The sequence below is a fragment of the Gavia stellata genome, chromosome 2 (genome assembly GCF_030936135.1).
Source record: "Gavia stellata isolate bGavSte3 chromosome 2, bGavSte3.hap2, whole genome shotgun sequence".
Taxonomy (NCBI): domain Eukaryota; kingdom Metazoa; phylum Chordata; class Aves; order Gaviiformes; family Gaviidae; genus Gavia; species Gavia stellata.
In genome coordinates, this window is record NC_082595.1 from 3,191,867 (window position 1) to 3,216,157 (window position 24,291).

The window sequence follows — 24,291 nt, forward strand, 5'->3', positions numbered from 1 at the left end:
TGTCCCTGTGCTCACTCGCCTGTAGTTCTCTCCACACCTTTGCCATCGAGACTCCCATCAGAGGTGGAGTATTTAGGCAGATGTGACCCCGCACCGCTGCCTTTCCCAGCAGCCCTCCTGTGTGTGGCCGTCACCGTGCTCCCTGGGGGCTGGCTGGCCCAGGGGCCAGGTTTCCCCCGCCGTGTCCCCAGCGCAGCCCCGTGCCAGCTCTAGCAGTTCAGCTCAGAGGCTGTTTGCAGTGGGGGGCATGTAAGTGAACAGGAAAAACACTGCATGCGTGCAGGTGTATATACATATACACCAATATATTTAACTTACTGCATTCTTGTAAGGGAACTGGGCTGTGGAAAGCTGGGGCTGGGTGTGGGAAGGAGCAGCTTGGCAAGGAGGGAGCTGTGAGCATGCTGCACCGTTCCACCTGGGCAGGAGGGAAGTCTGCCATGGGGCCGGATGGGGACCGAAACCCTCATCCCTCCCTCTGCTGCTCTGTGCCCCTTTGGCTGGCTGCGTTACACCGCAGTGGGTCTGCGTGGTGGCTCTCACCCGGCAAATACCAATCCCTGGACAGGTGCTGCCGTGCGTGCCGGACCCGCACCGTGCCCTGCCCGCGACTTGCCCTGCCTGATGATGCTTGCCGGGCAGAGAGCCCAGGAGGAGGTCAGAAGTTGGCGGAAAGGAGGAAGCCTTTTAAAATAACCTGTTTCCTTTAGCATCGCTAGATTTTTTTTCTTTTTCCCTGCTCTTCTGAGAACACCAGGTTCCTCAGCTCGGCAGTTTTGGAGGCGGGTGGTACAACTGGGTACAACCACAGTGGTTGTGCCTGGCTGGGACGAGACCCCCTGCCAACGCAGGGAGCTGGGCAGACGTTAGCGGTGCCCGTCCGGGACGGGGAGGAGGGTGCACCCCTGCCGCCGGGGCTGCCGTGCATCCTCCTCCGAAGCATTAAGCGCTGTTAGAGACAGCCTAACGGGGACCGTAGCACGGCACAGACCATTAGTCTTGTTGAGTACGGCTATGATCGTACTTAGTGCTGCCTTCCTATCTCTCATTGCTGAACCGTAGAGCACTTTGCAACGATTAATTCAGCACGAGACTCTAAGCGAGCGTTATTGCCCCTATTTTAGGGCAGACATAAAAGTCGCTGGCAGACCAAGAGCGGTAACTGTGCCATAGAGACCTTCACCAGCCTAGCTGTCACAAGCCACCGGTACTTCCCGCTGGCCTTTTATCTCGGCACTTTTTTAGGTCCATTTCGTCGCCCTTGAGATGCTCCTTCTGCTGCAGAAAGGGGGAGTGCATTCAGATGCTCAGCTGTACCTCGTAGTTTGGGATTAAAGCTCTCTTTGCCTGCATAGGAGAAAAAGTCTTGGCTTGTGTAACCAGTTATTTCTGGTGCGTCTCTCCAGGCATCTGTGTTGATGTGGGCAGCAGCAGCATATGCTGTCGGCTGCAGAGGGACGGGTCCCGTCGCCATCTGCGCGCAGGCTTGCTGGGGCTGCGGCAGGCGTTGCAGCTGGGGCTCCGTGTCCCTGCCTTTCCCCGGGGCCGTGCACAAGCTGGTGGCAAGTCATCCAGCTCAGAGCTGGGGACTTGCGGTGGTGTGTCCACAGCTATTTGTGTCTCGTGAGAGTTTCTTCTCCTTTGGGCTCCAAGGAGGGCAGAAAGAGCGTGAAAATGCTCCGCTGGAGCTCGTGATGCTCAGCTGGAGCTTGTGCTCTGGAGGTGCTATTACAAGCAGTAAATCAAATGTAAAAGCAGTCAGGTGGGGTTTTTTTAGAGCCATCAGGACTAGTGCTGGTTGAGAAGCTCAAGCCTGCCTGCCCCACGGCTGGTAGGATGTCTGCACTGACTGCTGTGTTTTCGGGAAGGGTCAGTGGAGTAGCACGTCTGCTCCTTGGCGGGTCATCTCAATCCACAGGGTTTCTGCTCCCCACCCTTCCTTTCACGAGGTCTTCTGGCTTTTGCTTGCTCTGGTGTGCTTATCAAAGCCCGAATATACCCCCGAGCCCTTTGTATCGCCATCATCTCCCCTCCATTTGAAGGCACGCCATGTCTGGTGCCAAGGGCTCGGGGAGCAAGGGGAGGTAGAGGCATGCCTGTGGCCCGGGGGAGAGAGCTGCTGAGGGATGTAGGAGGAGGTGAGGATGGAGAAGTGAGCCAGTGGATGCCCAGCACTAAGGGAAAACAGTGTCACCAATCTGGGGCTCAGCTCGTGCTTTCAGGGCCATCCAGACAACCAAAGGGGTTTGTTTCATCTCCAGTTACGCAGACCTGGGCAGGAGTAGTGCCAGAGACTCCCCTCCGGCTGCGGAGAGCCTCCCTGCTGCTTCCACTCCCCGCCTCCCCTGCTTCCCACCGGGAAGCCCAGCTGGAGACGTGGCTCCTCTGCAAGGAGAGTCCCTTCCCCCTGTAGCTGTGGTCCGTTGGGCGCTGTAGTGGTATAACCAAACCTGTGGGCAGAAAAGCCACGTTAGCCCGGTCTCTCCTTTCCTCTCCTGCCTGGCTGGAGTTTAACAGCATCTCATTTCCCTCCGGCTGGGAAGACCGGCTCCTCATTTCTTTGCAGCTACTGTCAGCAGCAAATGCGACCTCATTTGTATTATCCCGCGTCTGATCCCACCTAATCCTTAATGCAGGGTGCTGCCGGCAAGGGGAACGTGTCGCTGCAGGAACGAGGCGGGTCAAAGGCGTGCGGGACGGGCTGTGGCCCAGCCGGGTGGTGGGGCTGGCTGAAAGTGGGTCCAGCCTCTGCTCTCCGCTCCTTGTGTTGTGTGGGGCGCTTCCCCGCTCCCCGCTGTGGCTTTCTGAGAGCAGGGACCTTTGCCTTTGGTAGATACTGCGCAGCTTCTGGTGGGGCTAACACGTTCATGCAGCATGAGACGCTCTTCGTTGATGAGAGCATTGAGCTGTTTCGGTGCTGACTGAGTTTGGAGGTCCTGGAGGTGTTGCCTATCAACTTGTTTCTGGTGCACGGGTGGGCAAACCTTGGGTGATGACACCTCCATGCTGCTATGGCCAACGACTGGGACACGCGTTGACTTGCCACCCAACTGTGCTGCAAGAAGCTGAACCATGCCCGCAGCTACCAGCCCCTCTGAGGCCGGTGCCACTGAAGCATCAAGAGCCAACAGATTTAGGCAGACTTATTTCTGCCTTGATTTGAGCCCTGCCACTGGCTTGTGTCATGCTCGCTCTGCTTGCCCACATGCATGGTGCCTCCTCACATCATGCGCTAATACAAAAAGCTATCTACAGCAGCGCTTTGCTGTCTGCGTTGAAGAGGACGAAGTTTTGGGGTTTGATGCGTTGAGGTACGTGGCAAGGCTCGCTGTCTCCGGGCGTGGGTTAGCCACGGTGTGCGGAGTCGTGGCGGAGCTGGGCAGGAGCGTGCCAGGAGCCGTTAGCCGTACCGCCTCGCCGCGACGGAGGAAACATCTTCCAGCATCAGCCAAGGGGGCTGGTGCATGCCCAGGCTTGAGCATCATCAAGACTTCCATGCTATGTTTTCACGAGTGATGACTCCAAAACTGCTTTCCTTATTGCAGTGAAACGTGTGTGTATGTGTGAGAGAGAATGGGTGCCAAATTCAGATTTTTTTTTTCCGATAACAACAACAAAGCTTGGTGCCTGCTTGCTGGTTTCCATCCAGATCCCCACGCTTTTGGGAGGTGTTTTGAGTTTGCTGCATCAGGTAACTTAGCAGTGGGTTTGTTTTTTATTTTTGTTTTGATTTTTTTTTCCAATTTTTTTTTTTTTTTTTGCCTTCTAGAGATGTACAGAAATATTGATCAGATGTTGCCAATGTGGTAGGAAAGGGGGAAGGGAAGGCTGGTGCTGTGTCTCCAGGCTGTGACATAGCAGTGCTTTTTGAACCCGCATCTTCCTGGGTGCGAGAGCTCCAGCGGTGGGCCCTTGGTGGTAACACAGCTGTCCTCCAAATTACAGATGTTGTTTGCTACAAGCCCAATTACAGCTGTGGTTGATTTTTTTTTTGTTTGGTTTCTTTTTGTTTTTTTCTTTTTTTCCCCCCTCCTTCTGTTTTCTTTTTGCATCTCTGATCTTCCTAGCAATGTGGGGAGCTGTGCTCGTGCCTTCGCATGAGCACAGCAGGAGGGGGTGGTGGGGTGTGCGTCTCCATGCTCCTTTGCCCGCTTCTGGTTTTGGGAAGGATAATGCTGCTTAAGCCCGTCCCTGAAGGGAAGGAGGTGCTTTTGCAGTGGCAGAAGGGGGTCTTTGCTCCAGAAGAAGCTGTGGTTTTTCCCAGTACCATCTCTTCTCTCCCAGTGGGGATGATTTTTGGGGCAAATTTACGCTAAAATATTGCTCAGGCCTCGGTACGAGCTTTGGCCCATGTCGTCCTCATGCTGTCGCTGCTGCAGGGACCTGGCATGTCCCATGTCCTGGCTCCCGTGCCCAGCTGCAGCTCTGCTCAGGGTTTGCTCGTGCGAGCAGCAGCGCTGTGCTGCTGAAAGGTGGCCAGACCCTGGAGATCTGCCTGTGATCTGCTCGGCCAGGTGACACCAGCCATGCCCTGCCTCTGGCATCCCCATCCCCAGCTAAGCCCGCATCATCCCAAAGCGCAGCACTTTCTGGAGGCTCCTGCAGTGCCGGTGTTTGCGGCTGGCGGGGACCCACAGTCCGTCCTTATTCATTTTCTAACTCACCATTCCTTGCTACGGTGCATTTCTCACCAGCCAGCGTTGTTTTTTTTTTTTTAATTCCTATTACTGAGCTGAGACAGGAGAAAGTTGGGCTGACACATATGCTCTAAATTATGCTGCTGTATCTCCGGTGCTGTCAGTCATGTTGCTCCCAGGCCTGGGATCTTGCAGACGCTCCAGCAGCAGGTACCTGAGGATCAAAGGTTTAGATCAGTTCTTGCTGTCACAAATGCTTTATATCTAATTTCTCCTTGAGGAGAGTTGGGAGGAGGATGGGCTGGCGGCTGCGTAGTACATGCGCTCTGGAGCATCATTGCCGTGACCTGAGCTTCATCTCCCTCCGCCTGCGTGTTGGGGACCAGCTCCGGGTTACAGAAACACCTGCCTCTCTGCAAAACGTGTGCGTGTGAGACGAGGAGGTGGGTCACATTGGAGTCTTGGTGCTTTTTGTTGGTGGGATGGCATCTGACAGGCGGGCGCTGGCAGGTCCCGCGCTCCAGCTGTGCGCTGAGGGTTTGCAGGACCGCCCCGCGGGTCGGTACCCCACAGCCCAGGCTGCCCGCGCTGGCTGCAGAAAACCCGCCCTTGGCTCCTGCATCCTCTCGATGCAGGGTAGGGCAGCCTGCATGTTTTCTGGTGGTGCTTTTAAACATATCGGAGAGGTCCTGCTATGACTGAGATTTTCTCTGCCAGTACCAGGGTAGCTGCTTGGCATGGTTTGAGCTGGCCCACATCACCGCATGGTGTGCATCCACCAGGAAAGCTCTCCGAGAGGGCTTGGGGCATTTTGGTTAGTCACGAGCAATGGTTTTCCTCCCCTCTTCCCACTCTGCAAAGGGTGAGAGATGGGAAGAGACAAAAGTCCTTGTGCTGGAGCTGCTCAGTGCAGGTGATGCTCTCTGGGGAGCCTCCCACCAAGCGGGAGCCTTGTGAGTTAATTGTAGGAGCAGGGAAACCGAGGCACAGCTGGGGGTGAGTCCGGGGCTTTTCCAGAACTGGAAATCAAGTGCAGGAGTGGGGAGTTTTGACTGATGGCATTTTTTGTCCTTGCTGATCTCCTTCCTTGGAGCAGGTTGGGCCTTGCTGCCCGCTTGCTAAAGCTCTGCTCCTCAAAAGCAGTTAGCTGGTAGAGGGAGGGGGAAAGGCAAGCTGGCGGCTTCCTGAAGACAGCTAAAGCCATGCATATAACTGCCTTGTGTATTTGCCATTATTTTATTTTGCTTGAATATCTGTTTTTCTAATATTTGGGGTTTTTTCCCCCTATTAGAATAAACCAAGGTAAAATGAAGGCTGAGCTTTCCCTCCCTTGGAGGCACTTTCCCCTTCACCTTAATACACCGCTGCTATCCATCACCCCTCGTTGCTGCTCAGTTTGGAAGGGCGACTGCTCAGGGAAGTATAGTAGCATTAGTTTCTAAAGCTGTGTAAAGATCCCCATGGAAGCAATTACCAGATGGATTACCCCTGGCTTTGCTGCTGCAAAAAGGCCGCGTCGGGTCGAGGATGCTGAGTGTATTAACAGCGTGATCCCTTCCTTGCTCGGGAGATGCCGTTTGGATTAGCCGCCTGTTTTTTAAAGGGCTGGGTTCAGAGCAGGACTCCGGCAGCTGGATCCTTTACACTTCCCTCCCTGCTCCCCTTTCCCCTTCCCTTTCCCCTTGATGCACCCCATCCCAGGCTGTTCTTCGACATGGGGGACCCGCAGCTCCCTGGGGAAGGGGGGAGACCTTCTCTGACCTCCAAGAAGCTCAAGCTCTGTGGTTCGGTAGGAGCTTTGGCTTTTACGCAGAAGGATGAGCAAAGCTCAGCTGGAGACCGAGTGCAGCTATGGGCTCCTAAGTACTAAATCATCTGCTGCTCTTGCTGAAGCCTGGGAAGGCTGGTTTGACCTTCATGGCTGGGAAGCAGCTCATGTTCATCCTGAAAAGGCACAGAAGGAAAACAAAACGCCTTCTGTCCACGCAGGAGCTCCCTTTCACCACTCTATTTACCCTCTGTGGGTCTGGGCTCTTCCCAAGTGCATTTGACCTCTGATGATCCTGGGGATGAGCTGAACCTGGCTGGTGCGGGGGATACACGGGATGCTGCCTTCCTTTCTTTCCCATTTCCATGGACTTGATGATCTTAAAGGTCTTTTCCAACCTAAATGATTCTCTGATTTAGTGCCCCGTGTAATTGCTGCTGGCCTTCAGGGGAGCAGCTCTTGGGCTCACCCATGCTATGCTGCCAGCAGTCGGTGGCACTGAGCGGTGGCAAGGGGCTGGGGAGGGACTGCCCGTGGTGCTCCGGTTAACGTGGCACAATGGCTGCAAAGATGCTCTCTGCCATCTCCCAGTGCCCTGGCGAGCTCAGAGCGGGGTGCAGAGGGGACCCGCTCTGGCAGGGGTGAAGGTGCTCGGGGGAGCTGGCACCAGCAAAGGATGGAGGGGGTCTGGGGGAGCTGCGGGTGTCCCACTGCTGGTGGGGGCACTGGTGGGGGGCTATTGCCGTCAACCCTGGAGGGCTCACCACAGAGCAGAACTGCTGCCAGACCAGCAGTTTTCCAACATTTTTGGGTTTTTTTTAAACCTGAAACCTTAAAAAAAAAAAATATATATATATATATATTCTTGTAAACTCTTTAAAACCTATTTGGTCTTGTTTGCTGTCCAGAATTACTGTTTGCAGACCCATTAGAAGAGTTCACAGGTGCCAACAGGCTTGGGCTGACCTCGCTCATCCTTTCTTGGGGGGCTGTGGGGCACCCCAGACCTTTTTTGATAGAGGCTTGGGAAGACCGATGCAGCCCAAGCACAAGTAATTGAGAGTGAGCAGTTGAACCGAGCAGTCCTGCAGCATCCCGGGGGAGCTTTGGGCAGGGGGAGTAGGAGATGACCAAAAATCCTCTCCATCCTCCTGCTTGGCTCCCGGCACAGACAGAGCTGGGTCTTCTTTTTTCTCCAGTCAGCAGCTTGGTTTGTGCTGACCTCCTAAATATTCAGCTCATTATATACAGTGTAATGTATAAATAAAACAGGAGCAGGCAGCAATATTCTCCAGGAGGATATAATCGGCTTCCTTTCCTTTTTAATTATACAGGATTTGTCTTCATGTGTCAGGCTATCCTATGGGCTAATTTATTATTTTAAAGAATTAAAGTCTGTGTTCTCCTGCAGCAAGTTGCTTCTCTACGTCTGCGTGCCCGCCTCTGATTTTGGGGGTCCAGGAAGGAAGAGTGTCTTTCCAAGCAGGAACACAGAGAATTTTGTAGCTGAACGTTGTTTCTAGAGGCCAGTGGCCTAGATCCTGCACTCCTCTCCATCGTCACAGGGAGGCAAGAGGTTCCTCAGCATGTCGGAGATGATGGGGGTCACTGCAGGGATGCCTTGGGATCTGGCTGGGGGGTGTGATGCTGCCCGGCAGCGTGCATTGCCTCTCCCGCTGCGGAGGCAGGACGGTGGCCTGATGCTACATCCAGCGGATAGGAGCATCGTCCACGCGTGAAGCTCAGGACCAGGCTGCCTGTGCGAGGTGGGGGTATATTTTAACCTGGCACCGCTGCTGGCGCAGCGAGTGTTTGTTGATAAGCGTGGTGTGAACTCTGAGCTGACTTGCTTTCTCCTAAGGGAAGCCCTGGAAACAAAATTTGGCCTTTCATCAAAGCAATGAATCTGTCATCTTTCCCTCCTTGCAACTCGGAGTCCCCTGCTCCTGATTTGCAAATAAATTCCCCATTTTGGTGTCTGCCCTGGCCATCTGTTTTAAAATTAAAGCTTTGGTGCCCTTACTGGAAAAAGCATCAATAATTCTCCCACGGCTTTTCATGCTGTTGTGTTTGGCTGGAGGGTTTAACAGATTTAAACCTCAGGAGGGTGTTTCGGACCCTGTATATCGTTTACTGCAGATACGGACAGGAAGATACGCAAAGAGCTGGTTCTTGCTGTGATTGACTTAATGATGGCCCAGCTGCCCTGGCCCTGGGACATCTCCTTGCACAGAATCAGCGGCCAACAGCCTGTGCTGATGCTAGTTGAGCATGGGGATGTTTAGAGGAAGACACTGGAGAGCCTTCTTCAGAGCCTGAATGGGGGTGTTTCCATGCAGGCAGTGGTTGCAGCTGTAGTTCTTGAAGGTCAAGTCTTCTTCCAGTTCCTGAAGGTCAAATCTTCTTCCATGGCCACTTTCCAGCCTTTGGCAGCCCTGTTGCCTGGTGCAGTAGTTGTCCTGATTGTGTAAACCTGTGGAGAGACCCAGGAGATCCAGACAGTGCCCGCGCAGGAGTGGGTGTTCGAGGGTGGGTTGGAGAGAGATGGGTAAAGGAAACTGGGTGGTGGGCAGGGAGGGCAGCAAGGGTGGTGATAGCATGGCCTTGGCCTCAGGGACAAGAGAAAGTGGGATGCTTGCTGGAAGGTCCTCAGGGACTCGTGTTCCCTGCCCAGCTAGCAGAGGAGGAGGTGATGCTCTGTCCTTTGAAGATGGAGCGGCGTGCCTGTGGATGTGTGTGAGTGGGGAAACGTCAGTGGCAGCGAGAAGCCTAATGGTGAATGCTCAGAGCTTCTCCAGGGACCGCAGCTGCAGGACAGGCTTTGCTGGAGAAGTGCTTTGCTTTAATTGGGTATCCGTATTAATATTTTATTCCATTTTTTTGTTGCTGTTTTTTCCTCCCTCAGCAAGTGGGGTCAGAGCAGGCTCAGATCTGCAAGTCTCCCTTGAGAGGCAGTCAATCACCTCCAAGCAGTGGGCGATGCTGGTCCTCCTTGGGGCAGGGTGGGATCCTGGCAAACACGGATCTACTGTGCATCCCCCCAGGTCCTGGAGGAGCTGCCACCGAGGTGCGCCTGGACGTTGTGCCCAGGTACCTGTGCAAAAGGAAGAGGAGCTTCACAGCCCTCAAATAAAGGAACTGGAGCTAAAATCCCCATAGGGCAGAAGGCTGATGAAGGGCAGAAGGCTGATGAAGGGCAGATGATAGCCAGGGCACAGAGCTGCCTCCATTTCCGATGCGTGGTTGGTGTCAGCATAAAGCTGGAGAAGATGGCTTTGAGCCAGTGAAGCACTTAAGCTGGTACTTAACTTCAAGCATTTAAACAGGGATTTCTGTGGGCTCCTCCAAATGCATGGAGTCGCTTAAGTTTGTAGTTAAGTGCTCGATTGGCTTGGGGGCTGTGCAGTTTGGGGAAGGGGGATAAGAGAAAGGGGGTGTGGGACGTGACCCTTTGGGGGTCCGTGCCAGTTCCCTGCCTGAGCGGTACCTGTAGCACTGGAGGATGGTGCTGCGGGATGGGTACGAAGCCTGGTCTCAGGAGATCCTGTTTTTGGCACCATCGTGTGCTCTTTGGACAGGGTAAAGACCATGTCCATGGTGCTCTGTCTATCTCCCCCTTGTATCTTGGAGAGGAGGCCATCGGGATGGGCAGCACTACACACACAGGGCTGAGCCAAGTCGCTGGGCTCTGGCATCAGGAAAACTACGCCAAAACTCAACTGAAGGATCTTGTACCTTGATGCCCCACCCGGGCTGTTCGGGGAGACAGGGAAGAGGATGGAGGCAGCGGGGTGCTGCCCTGCTTCTTTCCCCTCTGGGGCTGCCGACCCTCTTAGTGCATGCACCGGGACGAGGGGGGATGAGCCCTACCCTGTTTGAAGTATTATAATCCTTTCAGATGGCATTAGTGCCTTGGCTGGTAACAGCTCTATAATTGAACCTCCTGCTTGCAGGGGCCCCGCGCTTCAGTGAGATGTTTAAATCTCATTTGTGTAATGCCTGGTTGCAATTCCTGCTGAAAGATTGCCCTCCGCCTCCGGTGTCCCTGAGCTGCAGTGAACACATACGCGTGCTCTAACCCTCCGCTGACAGAGGAGCGACTGAACGTGGCCAGGCAGCGACATGCCGCGGGGCAGCCGAGTTTCTAGAGTTTTTGCATGTTTATTGGAGCTTGTGCTGATGTATTTTTTTTTATTTCCCTCTCCCCTCCTTTTTTTTTTTTTTCAATGCCTGAGTCCCAGGAAAGGCAGGACGGAGGCTCAGCACTGAGCGCTCGGTGAGGGATTATGTAGGGATGAGATTTTCCAGGGAAAGCTGGGTGCAAGGGGGGCCGAGGGGCTGTAGAAGCCACATTTGGCTGCTGCCAGACCCCCTTGGGGTCATCATTGCACCTGCACAGGCAAAACCCCTTTGCCTGGCCAAAGATTGGGGCTCCCCGGCAAACGCCAGCAGCTCTGCCCACCCGCCGGGCTGGTTGGGTTCGCTGCCTCCTGAAAAGGATGCGCACAGTGCCGGTCCGATTCACCTCGCTCTAATGGCAACGCTCAGCAGCCCCATAAGGAAAATGGCTTTTATTTTAGCAAAGGCTTAAGTTCTCTATTTTAAAACAGTGCCACAAAAGAGAAAAGTGATTCAGAGTCCGCTTTTGGCTCGTGCCACCCACTCCTTTTCTTCCTGGGCAGGTGGAGGCTGGGGACCGGTGTGACCTGCCCGTCCCCGGTCACCGCCGGCTCCGCTTGAGCCAGGCTTTTCGCCCCAAATGCCCTTTCCCGGATGGACCACCTCACCGCAGACAAGGTGCTGCCGCCACGCGCTGGCCCCTGCCCAGCGTCCAGCCTGCTCTGGCCTCCCGTGCCGGCGAGGGGTGCCGGGGGCTGCCTGCGGGTGCAGGCAGGATGGGGTAGAGCATCCCGTGGGGACACCGTGGGCCCGCAGCCGCAGGCAGCCGGGTGGCTTGTTCCTCCTTCCCGCTCCAGCGATCCCTGCTGTACTGTAATCACACAATTATTATGCCATTAAAATGTCATATTCGCAGAAATCTGCATAAACAAGGCATTAGCAGTTGCCAGAAAATTGTAGTTTTACTGCTAATGACCTGCTCTCCCCCCGCAGCACCACTCCTTTTTTTTTAATATTATTTTTTCACTTTTTTTTTTTCACTTTTTTTTTTCGCTTCCAAGCCGTGATTTAAGAGGCAGATGACGAATTGCATCTTTGCACCAAGAGGCTTTCGATCTTTAATGTACAGTTGAGGTGAAAAGCTGCCTCTGTGCTTGCTCTGGGGGTTTGCCGTTTGCCCTTCACCGGCGAGGAGGTGGGTGGTTTTGGGGGGGTGCTTTTAGTGGCGAAGGAGAAGGCTCTCGGTGAGCCCTGCCCTTGGCTGGGTGCTGGCGTGAGATGGGAGCTCCTCTCCGCAATGAGTTTTGTCCGTGTCTCCTTGCCTGGGGGGGGACCCTCTCGGGGAACCCCATAGCCAATGCGGTGTCCTCCCGGAGAGGAAGGGGTGGTGGGGGTGGCCCTGGCACTTGTTTGCCAAGAACGGTGGGCTACCCCTTGGATATTTTTTTTCCTCTCATTCCTGCAGACTCGTTGAGTCTCTCGAACACTTTTAAGCATTGACTGTGTTCCTATAATTAATATCAGCCATTAAACTGCGATGTTGAAAGAGAAATTACCTAATTCCAAGAAAAAAAAATGAAAATTTATTACTAGTACATGAGAGAAAATGAATATGAAACTTGGAGAGAGGAGCCGTGTAGAAGATAAATAGAAAGGCAAGTGGAGTATTGACTTGATCCTTTTCTAGTGCAGGGTAATTTGGCTTCTAAAGTGAGTTAGATCATAATAAATTAAATTTAGATTTCTGCACATCAGTTAAATAACTCCCAAGACAGAATTCTGGTGTGAGGAAAAGGTGATAATACATGGCGGAAACATTATAATGAAGACCTTATCTAGTAACCCGTAACCGATGTGCTGTCCCCGGGTGAGCGAAGGGGATTTCTCCTTTCGCTTTAACTTGCTTTTCCTGTCCCTGATCAGGTGCCGAGAAACAGGCGAGTCCCTGCGTGCAGGTCGGGGAGGTCTCCTGCCTCCCAGTGCTTGCGTAGCTGGGAGCTTTTCATCCGAGGACGCTGCCTTGCTTTCCCTCACTTCTTTGCGCAGGTATTTTTTTCCAAAGGTCGGTGCACGTGTGTGCCTCAGCATCCCACTCTGATTTCGGTTACCCTGCAGGGAAGCTCGGGATGCAAAGTGGAAGAATGCCCAGAAGAGTTGGACAGGAGGTGGGGATTGAAAGCAAATACCAAACCTGGGTATCTACTTCTGGCTGAAAAAATTAACCCAACCCTGGGCATGTTTTATAACTAAAGCTCTGCAGCCAGGTAGTTGTTAAAATAACTGTTTAATCTCTATTTGACATCTATTTGCTCTTGATCTCAGACGTGTATTTAGCTACTGATATTTAGGAACTATCCTACTGATAGTTTTCCTCGACCCAAAAAGGAGAACCTGGGTGAATCCAAGTGGGCTGATGTCTTTCAGGTGGAGATTTCATGGGGGTATTAGTTATTCACTGCGGTGGGAACCAAGAATGCAACCCTTGGATGCAAGGTATATCCAGGGCAGGATGCGAAGCGAATGCCATGGATAAGGCACCAGTATCTGTCCATGTATCCATTTACCCCTGGGATCCCCCAGTAGCAGGACGGTAGCGGGGACAGATGGATGCTGGGGAAATGCCATCCCAGACCTCGAAGCACACACCGAGACCCTCCCGTGTGCTGACCCCCTGCTTCTGCTGGCCTGGCCAGAACCTCGCTGCTCTTGCAGCATGTGCAGAAGCTCCAGTTTTCCTGGACCCGTGGCTGCCCATGGGAACCTGCCATCCCTCCTGCTTCAGCTGTCGCATGCTTGCCCGGCTGCTCCCCTTCCAGCTGGTCCAAGGCTATTTGGTTTAATTGATGTTAAAAAAAAAAAATATATATATATATATACACACACATGTATCCAACAGCCTTAAGTGCTATGTGGCCACTTTTAAAAGCCATTTCTCTTCTTATTAAGTTTGATAAACCCAACTTTTTCTTTTCTTCACGGCATTAAAATTTAGGGACTGCAACTCTGCGGCAGTTGTTTTAACAGTGCCAGGCGCCCTGGGGTCATCATGAAATCTTATAAATGTCCGGCTGTCGGTGTCTGATGCACAATCTGAACTGATCATGATGCAATCGGCTCACTTTTCCCTAATCGTTTACTGCAGTGGTAAATCATGTTTTTCAAGATGCCTTAGAAAAAACATTAAACAATATTTATTGCCCTGTGTACGTCAGTCCTCCTGAAAGCCCACAGGCAGGTTATGTACATCCTCCTCGTAAGTCTCCTGCGGGACATGGTTTAGTTGTGGGACATGGTTTAATGGGCATGGTGGTGTTGGGTTGATGGTTGGACTTGATGATCTTGCAGGTCTTTTCCAACCTTAGTGAATCTGTGTCCTTACGGGTTTTGTAACTTCCTCCCAGCCTTCAATAACTTTCTCTGGGTCCTGAATAACTTTCTCCCAGCGTGGGGGGTGGCTTGGGGGTTTCTTCTTACCTTCCCTGCACTGGGGTAAGTGCTGGAGGAGCTCTGAGGAGGCCATGGGGTCACACTGGGGGAGTATGAATACGACCTGGTATCTGGAGACCCCTGCATCCCTGAGCTCTGTCGGCTTTTTGGGGGTGCTCGTGTCGTCGTGACCTGGGACAGGGGTGGGGCATCGTGTGGCTGGAGGGCGCCTGACTTGGTCCTGCCACGGTTCACTTGCAGGAGATGGTGCTCCCTCCTCCCCTTCCTACAACTAGAGAAAACGCTCTGCCAGATGCGAGTAAAATCAATTACGGGATAAAAATCGCCCGTTTCAAAAGCTTCGTTTTGCGCTATTAGCAGGCAAAATCGGCTTTGAGATGGTGTGAGCTGAGGAGGGGAAAAAAAAAGAAAAGAAGAAGAAAAGATCAATTATTGGATAAGATCACAATTTTCTTTAGGGCTGAGATGTCTGTAAATGTTTGCATCTCTCCGTGTTACATCTAGGCTGAGATCAAAGAGGTTGTGCTGCTGTAACAATGAGATCTTATTGGTGCCGCATTGTGCTCGCTGGCTCCGACACCGTGCCAGCGCCGCTGAGAGATGCTTAAACCTGACAGCACCACGCTGCTGAGGGATGCTGAAACCCCCCGACGGCTGTCGGGGCTGTTGGGTAACCCTGAAATGCAGCTCTTCCATCCGTTTGGAGGCGGGAGACCGCACGGGCACATGCTTGCTCACTCTTCTCCCTGCAGTAGGGCTGAAGTCCTCGGTGGGAGACCTGTGATGGCAAAGATGGACCAAAACCGGGCTGGGAGGATGACGGCCCTCTTCTTCCAGGGTCCTGTTGCTGGAGCCCGTCCTGGGGCCAGGGTACGGCTCTGGAAACGTGGGATTGTGCTTGATGAAACTGCTCCTGTCTGATGGCCCTTTCCCACCTGACGGGTTATAGGGGTGATGGGGCACGTGGTGTAAAATACCTTTGTTTTTTTCCTGGAGAGAAATTAAAACCCTAACAAGACCTTTGCGCTTTTATATTTCTCGAGACCATGCTGTTTGACAGGGGGATTCGCCAGAGGCCTGAATTTGGTTTCAAATTAGTCATTTTAAATTCAGATTGGCAGGCTGTCTTTGAGCTGTTTCAAGACCTAAGGGAAAAAAACCCTGAAGACCTAATGAGGCTCCTTGTTAGCCTGCTCTTGTGACGCTTGCCCGTGCTGCAGGGCTGACCGACCTCCGGCGGGGCTCGGGAGGACCTTTGGAGCGGGGTCAGGTATCCTCCGGTCTCTCCTCTCTCTAACGGGGCTGACTTTGTGCGCGCAGGGTTCGGACGTGGACTGGGACGACCTTTGGGATCAGTTTGAAGAGCGGAGGTACCTGAGCGCCCGGAGGTGGAAGGGCGGCGAGGACCCGTACCGGCTCCATGCCTTTAACCAGCGGGAGAGCGAGAGGATCCCCAGTGACCGTGCCGTCCGCGACACCCGCCATCACAGGTTCTGCCTCCCCCCGATTTCTCCTGGTCTTCCCCACGAAACTTCATTATATGGGTGGATAGTCCCGTTCCTCTTCAGGGCTGTGGTTTTGGGATGCTAGGTGGGTCTGGGCCCTTCACCTACACCCAGTGGGTGCGCTTGGGATTGGTTCTGCCTGGGTTGTACTTTTAGGATTGAATCTTTCACTTTACTTGATTTCTTGGCATGTCTGGCACTCCTAAACCTATTAATTAAAACCTGTATAAATTATTCCAGGACCATAGGGAAAGAAAGGAAAAGCCTTTTTTTTCTTTTTTTTCCCCTTCAGAAAAGTAACGGGTGTGCGAGAGCGCATCTCCACGATGGGTCAAGTCTTCACTAGTGCTGGGAGCTCTTGCTCTGCAGAGGATGCAATGAGACGGTGCAAGGGGGATAAAATAACGGTCGAGCACTTATTTTGCTCTGCAAAGAGAGGGGTTAATGTGGGGAATAAGGGACTATTGCTGAGGCTGGGGAGAGGAAGGTAAGAACTCATTGGGTTACTAGCATCTCCAGCACCATCGGGGTCAAAAATATCCTTTGGCTTCCAAAGGACCTCTTGAGGGAGGCAGGGAGGATTGCGGTGAGGGTTGCCTTGTGGGACCCGCACTCTCTTGCTGCTGTCAGTGTGGGAAGGGCAGGGTGGGAGTTTTGGTGCACCCTCGCTTGCCATGAGTGCAGCTGTAGCCTCCCTCCAGTTGCCACGCCAAACCGTTGGGGAAGAGCTGCCCTTCACTGCTGCAGGTTGTTGATGGTCAGTGGGGTTAATTTTTAGTCTGCTGGATGGAGTGATGCTGGAGTGTCCCACTGGTGTAGGAAATACCCCCGAGGTTCCCTCGATGCAGTTTTCCTCCTTGTCCTCCGAGGGCACAGCAAATGCCAGGCCTCCACCGGCGGTCCCCAGCCCACGGCCGGTGCAAGCCCTTCCTGAGGAGCTGTGCCTGGCATTACATCCCAGCCCACTGGCAGCAGCCATCCGCTCCTGCCGTCTCCTGGGAGTCTGTTGGGGGGAAGCCCTGCTCCGGTGGGAGCCACGTGCCAGACCCAACCACGGCACCTTGCTGGCCGCGCTGCCCAGGCTGCACCTTGCTCCCAGGTCAGAGCGACTCAACTCCCGCATCTGACCCAACTCTGAATTTCCCTTATTCCAGTCCTAATGCAGCACTTGGGCTGAAATGCTGAAACAGCACCACTTCTCAAGCCCTATAGCAAGCAATGTGCTTTTTTATTTATTTATTCTTTTAGCTCCTTTTTGTACTAAGGACCAGATGCTCCTTTCTCCGGAGAGGAGCTGTCAGCCCTGACGGACGCCTGTTATAGCTGAGCAGAGAGTGAGCGTGCTATTCCTGGAGAGAATTAATGCCAGGGATATTAACCATCTGCCCTATTAAAAGGGAAGATCGAGTCGGCTGCCCCGTCGCCATACCCCGCTGCGCGGTGGCAGCCACCTTGTTCCCGGGTGGGCGGATGCGGCGCTGAGTGCTCCTGCGAAAGAAAAGTTCTCATTAAGGAGGAAGCGAGGGCACAGCACATGGGAGGGACTGGGGCTAATTGCATTTGCTTCCAATTTCCTTAACCCGGTAATTGGATTCTGATTTATTGAGTATGTCTGAACAATGTTGCGGATGATGCACCATTAGCGGAGCATTAGAGCGGCCACGGAGGAAATGGGGCTGCCGGGAGATCTGGGAGAGGCAGGCATTGATGGGTGGGACGGAGGAGGGAGAAGGGTCTGGGCGTAGTGGTCGAGGGGGAGAGGAGGGTGCAGAGTTTGCAAAGCCCTTTCTGGAAAGAAATCTTTGCTCATGGCGCAGATGTCCAGGGAGCTGCTGGGGTGGGAAAGCGTGAATGAGCACAGCCTGCTCTTGGAGCAGGGAGAAATTGCAGGTGGCTGTGCAAGAAGAACATGTAAAGAGAGTCCAGCATGGGGTTGACTAGGAGAGGTCCTTTCTGCGGAGGGGAGAGCTGAGTACTGCAGACCCGGCTAGCGTGAGAGATGAGAAACCCAAGGGCTCCTGCTGCCTGACCTGCTGGAAGCTGTGCTTAGAGACTTGGTTTCGATGGCAAACCTGGCTTAGGCTGCTTTGTGCAAGCCAGACTGGAAGTGCTCAGGCTTGCTTGTATGGAAGCGAACCCAAAGGGTCGGACCTCGATTCTGCTCCAGCTGACCTTGGGGGAAGGTGCATCCTGGCGCAGACCCCACACCAACGGGCACCACCACTGTGCCGAGGTGCTCCTGCCCAGCTGCTTTTCCCGAAGAAAGTTTGCATGAGGGGCCGGAGACTTTGGAGAGGGTCTTACCCACCTCTTGAGCATGTCCCCATGGGCAAGCAGGCTCTCTTTCAGCCTCTCAGCCAGATGACGTTGCCCGAAGCAGCTTGCTCTGCTCTCCGACCAGGTTTTCAGCGTGTTTGCTCTCCATCTCTTATCCCCTCTGTACAACGTGCGGCAGCACCAAGACTCACAGACCTACAAACCATGGCAATGCCCCGAGACCAGCACCTTGTAATCCTGATCCTAGTGCCTGGGAGGTGGGATGGCTGCTCCTTACAGCCTCTCCGTGGGGTGTTTTTCACCGGGATGGTTGCAGAAGATTTCCTGGAGTTTTCTTCGCTAATCCAGCCAAGCATCTGGACTTGCCAACAATAGCTGAATATACAAAATCTGGCAAGGCCTGAGCAGCAAGCTCATTGCCAGAAGGTCATGGAGAGGGCAAATACTTTCGGCAGGGTGGGATGTGGCACTGTCAGCCAGTTGCTTAGCAATGTTTGCTGGATTGCTTTTGTTTTTAAATTGCAACCAGCAGAATGGTTTCAGATGGAGAGGAACCACAGCGGTCTGAGGAATTGGAGCTGGAGAAATCGTGGTGGCTCCCCTTGCCTGCCTCCGACCAGCGCAGGGCTGTGAGCCTGTGCTTGGTTTGAGGGTGATTTCAGCCAGGGAAAAGCCATGGCTTCTGTGGACTACATCATGTCCCTTGGCCTGGGAGATCTCACAGCTGGAGCATCACTCCTGGTGACCCGCCTGCATTTCCCTGCCGTTAACTGCGTTCCTGCTTGCACATTGACTAAGCCCTCGGACTACGCAAAGGGATGTCTTTCTCCAGGACAAGACCAGGTATGGTCCCGTGGCAGTGTATCACATCGCCACCAAGAGTTAAGGTTAAAAAATCCCCGTGACCACAGCAGCAGGCTGGACCCAGATCTAGGTGGCACGTCCACGTCATGCGCAGCCAGCTCATGCCGCTGGAGTGGGTGGCTAGTCCCCCTCCACGGTGGTAGCCGCATGCCATTGGGATTACCTCATCACCACATCCCACCTTCTGCAACTCCCACCCGCAAACCGCAGGACCAAAACGGCAGCGAGTGAGTCAGTGCCAGGCATGCACACAGGAGGAGAGGAGCTGAGGTTTCCAGTATTGCTCAGCGGCTTGGAAAGCTGACAGGGAGGATGCGTCACCCCCAGCCAGAAGATTTCGTTGTGATGGCTTCTGGGCTTTTTCCATCTGCAGCAGACATCTCCCGGGGAGGCCGGTATTCGCCACGCCGTTGCTCCATATGCTGCTTAGGCTGACCTCCGCCTCCCAAACGCTCCATTGGGTTTAATAGATGCGCAGATGCTGTTGTGGCTGCCAGGCTAGGCTGGGACCACAAGTCGCGGCCAGCACCAACCTGAGCTGGGGTTTGTGCTCGCTGACAGTGGCTGGAGGAGAGGTAGGAGCCTCCAGCAGACTTCTCTAGCTGTTGCAAATCACGCCAGGCTCAGACATCCTCCGCTGCCTGTTTCCCTCTATTCGTCTCGCTTTTTTTCTCTGCAGCGCCGATACGAGTTTAGTAGTGCTGTCTCAAGAGCTGGTAGAGCAGGGAGGCCAGGGATGGAGCCCTCTCAAATCCTGGCATAAGGCAATAATCCTCCAAACTTTTGAAGCTCCCTCCCTCCCCGAGTCCCAAGTGCTTTACGAGAGGCCCTACCTACCCAGCTAAGCTTGAATTTTACAGCTGCTTGAAGCGGTGCGTTCGTGCGCATATGTGCGTGTCTGAGAGAGAGAAAGCATCTGCTAAAATCAAGTTGTGATTGAAACGCGAGGCTGGCAGGGATACTGGCAGGTATGAAGATCAGGCGTCACATTGTCTGCTGAAAATGAGAGCATCCTGGCAGCCCGGGGGCCTGGTCATGCCAACTTGTGCCCCTTAGAAAAGTTCTGCCCTTGTAGTCTGTCCTGTTCCCTTTGTGGGGAACAGCACACAACGTAAGACTTCCTCCAGGTTTCCTCACTCAAAGCGCAGTGCGCTGCCAGCTGGAGAGTGTCCGTTGGGTGGGAGAGCTGCCCAGGGCTGGTGGCTCTGCTCACAGGAACTGTTCATGGAGCGATGGGAAGAGGTGATGCCTGTGACATTCCCCTGGGGCAAAGAGCTGCTGTCTTGAGTTCTCAAGGTCCAGGAAAGTCGGGATTTCAGCCCTGAAGCACTCACACTGCAGCATTATTTTGACCTATTCATTGCAGCGTTCATCCCAAGGGTGCAGAGGCTGCACGTTCAGCATTATGTTGAGCAGATCTAGTTGGGGTAGTTGAAAATACCTGACTGTGCTGTGGATGGGGGCGACCGGGAGGAACATGCTGTCCCTAGGGTGGTCCTACCTCTGCCAGGTGTGATACCTTCGTACACGGGCATGTAGGGCTGAGCGTGCATCTCTGCCGCTGCACACCTTCCACGTGTCCCCTTGTTCTGTGCGAAGGCGTTTGGTGCACGGCATGTGAAAGCGTGTGTAGATGTCCGCGTGCAGGTTGTGTAAGGGCAGCTGTATCGCATGCAGGTTTTGAAGTGGCTCCGTTTTTGGCTGAGATGATGATTGCATCCCAGGAGTGGGAAGCAGTCAAGTGCAATGAGAATATTGTAGTATCTTCTTGGAAGTGAAGAGTCGAAGAGGAGAAAAGTAGATTTTGACAGCATTGCCTTTGGCTTAGCGTGTTTATGATCCCCTTGGACTTCTCACACTGCCTTGTCTTCCTTCAACTTCATTGCCCGCTAGACCAAAACCACTTTGAGATGAATCGAGGTGAACATTGGGTCTCAGCAGCTAGAAATGTGTTTTGTACCCCACATAGGGATTTAGGCATCTTATCTTCCTTGCCTGGTTTCTTGAGAGTCCCCAGAGGAGGAAATTAATGTCTGGAGAACAACGTGTGTAGAAAAGCCCATCTTATTGCACAGGCAGGACAGAGGTGGGGTTCTGCTCTGCTCTCCTCAGCCATACCTGAACATTAGACCTGCAGAAGCGGGTAGGTACCTAGCAGGCGGCCAAACCCCCTTTAAATTCAGGGAAAGGCTTGCCGGGATGTTACCCGGATGGACCTCGAACAGTTGAGAGTGGAACTGAACCTAGAGGTTTTCCTGGTCTACTGTTGCCCTTCTCTTTGCTGACTCCATACATTTGTCTCTGTGGCCTCCAGATTGTAGCTGAGCTAATCCGGTTTCGTGCATAATGCAGACTAAGTCCCGAGGGATTCTGTTATTTTTAAAATTTGCTTATTCAGGCAGTGTCTTGTGAGTTGCTGACTCTGGATGCGCTCTGTTATAGACCTGGGCAAGAAGTGGTGTGGGTATGGGGGGGTGTGTGTGCGCGTGTGTATGTGGTCTCCCTGAGCCTGATGTTGCCGAGTGCATCTGCTCGGGGCAGAGGGGTGGTGGGACAGCAGGGAGTGGGGCATGTCTGAGCAGAGGTGCTTTGCGTGCGGTGGAGGCGGATGGACCTCTGTCCATGAGGATGTATGGAGCTGTGTAGGCTAAGCCAGTCTGGTCTACAGAAGAGTGTTGGTGAAACACTGGAATAAGCTGCCCAGGGAGGTGGTGGAGTCACCCTCACTGGAGGTGTTCAAGGAATGTGCAGACGTGGCACTGTGGGACATGGTTTAATGGGCATGGTGGGGTTGGTTGATGGTTGGACTTGATGATCTTGCAGGTCTTTTCCAACCTTAGTGAGTCTGTGATTCTGTGAAGAGGGAGCCAGGTGAGGAGGACAGGGGAGAGGGAGCACTCCAATGCTGCCACATCTCTGGACTCTGCATCGGTGAAATCCAGAGGATTGTGCGGCCACGTGTGCATGCCGCTGGCTTTGCTCTGTCCTGCACCCTCTTGTGTGGGCTGGGGGTCCCCGCACGGGTGCTCCCCTGGGAGAAAAGTGCATGACGCCTCAGGGAGAGCGGGCTGGGAGCACCTCACGTGGGTTGGAGGGGGCTGAATGCAAGGGGGTACAGGTCTCTTCTTGCTGGTGGGGTTTGTTATTAGCTGCTGCGTGACTGCCAGCAATATCCTGAAGAGTTTTTCTGTCCCTTGATCCATTATTCTAGCTGTTATGCTGTCCTCTGGGCAAAGCCAGGGTGCTTGTGATGTCATTACAAAATAAGATTTATCACATTTGGGCAAAATCCTGTATGGATGAGGGCTGTCCCTGGATCTCTTGCCATCAGAGCATACTCTGAGACTGAGTTAGCTGGGTAAGAGGAGGTCTAGGATCCCCCTGCATTTGGTCTTGATCTCGTTCTTATTCCTAACTACAGGCAGGAGCACAGCGTGACCCTGCAGGCGAGCAGTTTCACAAATGAATGGTGGAAAACACATTTGCGACGAAAGTATCTCCATTAGGAAACAATATGATGGCTTTCGTCTCCTGGACACCAGACCCCAAGAGGTTAGCGCTCGACACTGTTTTTCCATCACCTCCTTAGGCTGCGATCTCTGGGGATGAAGATATGAGAACAGTCCATCAAGCAGAGCAGAGGTTGACATGTGTCTTGGGGATAAACTGGAACTGCCTGAAGAGGTCAAGGTTTTGTTTCTGCCGTTGATCAGCTGGCTTTTGTGGCCCAAGTTTGAAACTTTCACAGGCTGGGCAACAACTTAAGAGAGAAAATTGCTTATGCTTCTTCTGTGCAACCTGTTAACCCTTTAGCAATGGTCGAAATAGCTAGCACAGGTTGGCAATGTGAAAGAAAATATCTTAGTATGTTTTGTAGCTTCTCCTAATGCAGTTTGGCAGCTGAAAGTCAGTGAGACACATGGCTTTAGGCAGCCCGCTCGCTCTCCACACAGTGTCACCAACTACTGATCAACCATTTGAGATCCCGCTGTACCATCTATGTAAGATGATATCACCATGTGATGCTGGGATTTATTTTAATTTTTAGGGAACTGTCATTATTATCTCTTCTCATCATAGTTACCCTGGTTTTAACCTCTTCAGCCCTCCAGGAATTCAGACCTTTGCTATACAGGTTGGTTACAAGTGCAGCCAGTTCCCCTAGCTGGGAAAATTTGCTGTCTGCTAACAGAAGACCCAGTATGGGGCTCCCCTTATCAAAACCCACTACCTATACCTTTGTGCTAGAGTTTAGACCTGCTGTCACTCACAGTTTGAACCTATGTGTTGCTGGAGAGCTGAGACTTTTGAATGGGCGTGAAGCCCAAAGCGCAATTTAGAGGATGCAAACTGGGAAGGTCCCATCTGGCCAAAGACTTAAGGGTGAGGCGCAGTTTGAGTAAGGGTGTGCGCTGTGTTCCCCAGACTGGCACGGACTAGTTATTCTGGCCTCCCAGCCCCTGTCAGACAGCTGTATCAGCATCTCATGGTTATGATGACCAGTTTGCTGCCCATCGCTCCTGGGCCAACGCTGGCTTTTGTGTGCCTGTTGGCTAAACCTGACCCACCTATGACTATAGGTGGGCCAAAACCTGAGTCTTTCACTCAAAAGAGCTCAGTTCTGCACTTTGTAGGTTCAGTCCATCTGGAGTGCTCGCCACACATAGTGGCATTTTGCACTTGGTCTTCTGGGTGAATTTGAACTTGAAACTCCAAGAAGGTTTGAGGAACAGGTATGTGATCAAAACCCAGAGATATTGTTTTCAGGTAGTAGAGAAAACAAGGAGAATTGAGATTTGCAGTTGTTGGCAGCTAAGCAAGGAAAACAAGACAGCTATCAATCAGAAACAGGCACTTCATAAAATCATAGAATAATTCAGGTCGGAAGAGACCACAGGAGCTCTCTGATCCAGCCTCCTGCTCGAAGCAGGGTCAGCTGTAAAATCAGCCTAGGTTTCCCTCTTGTTGCAGAAACCCCTGAGCCCTCTGGGGCTCCTGCCTTTCAGGCTTGGCCCAGTGTTTTGTAAGAGCTGACATAATTTACAAACCTTGATTGCAGTGCATGTAATTTGTAGTTCTCCCCCAGCTGTCTGTGTTTGTGTAACAAGCTTTGAAGTTGCTTGAATAGCTGTCCTTGCAGCGCTTGCATTACCCGTATCTCTCCTATCTTGCAGACGCTATGGGCCTAATTCTCCAGTCACTCATAGCGAGTGCATTCACATGAGAGAAGGGGTAAGGTGCACATCGAAGCATCCTTGCTAAAGCCTTCTGTCCTCACTGCCTGCCATCTTTTCCAGGATTGATCATTGATGATCTTACAGGTCTTTTCCAACCTTAGTGATTCTGTGATTATGTCAGTAGCAAATTTGTGTTTCAAATCTGTGTACTGCTGTGCGGTCACCCTGATGGAGGACTGCTGAAGCCTTCGTCCATGTGATTAACAAGTCAGTCTGTGCTGCTGCTTGGGCGATGTTGATGTGTTCGGTGGTTTCAGGTCGTTCTTGGTGGGACAGCAGGGAGGGGAGTTCTCTCTTCTCCTCTTTTGGGGTTTGTCACCTAAGAGAGATGCACTTAACTACCGCACTCATGTATCTCTTCTGGCTTGACATTGCAAGGCTTTGCCAGTGGTGGAGTTGCTTAGACTCCAGCACAGTCCCCGCAGTGTTTCAGTATC

At 52.9% G+C, this 24,291-nt stretch overlaps 1 protein-coding gene across 1 annotated transcript in view; it reads left to right on the forward strand.

The window, feature by feature from the left end:
* The window catches only part of GALNT14 (polypeptide N-acetylgalactosaminyltransferase 14), a 99,978-nt gene that overhangs the window by 22,655 nt on the left and 53,032 nt on the right, over window positions 1–24,291 (forward strand). Inside the window, exon 2 of the mRNA XM_059835489.1 lies at window positions 15,292–15,461. Coding sequence (XP_059691472.1) covers window positions 15,292–15,461 — 170 coding nt within the window. The remainder of the gene's footprint in view (window positions 1–15,291; window positions 15,462–24,291) is intronic.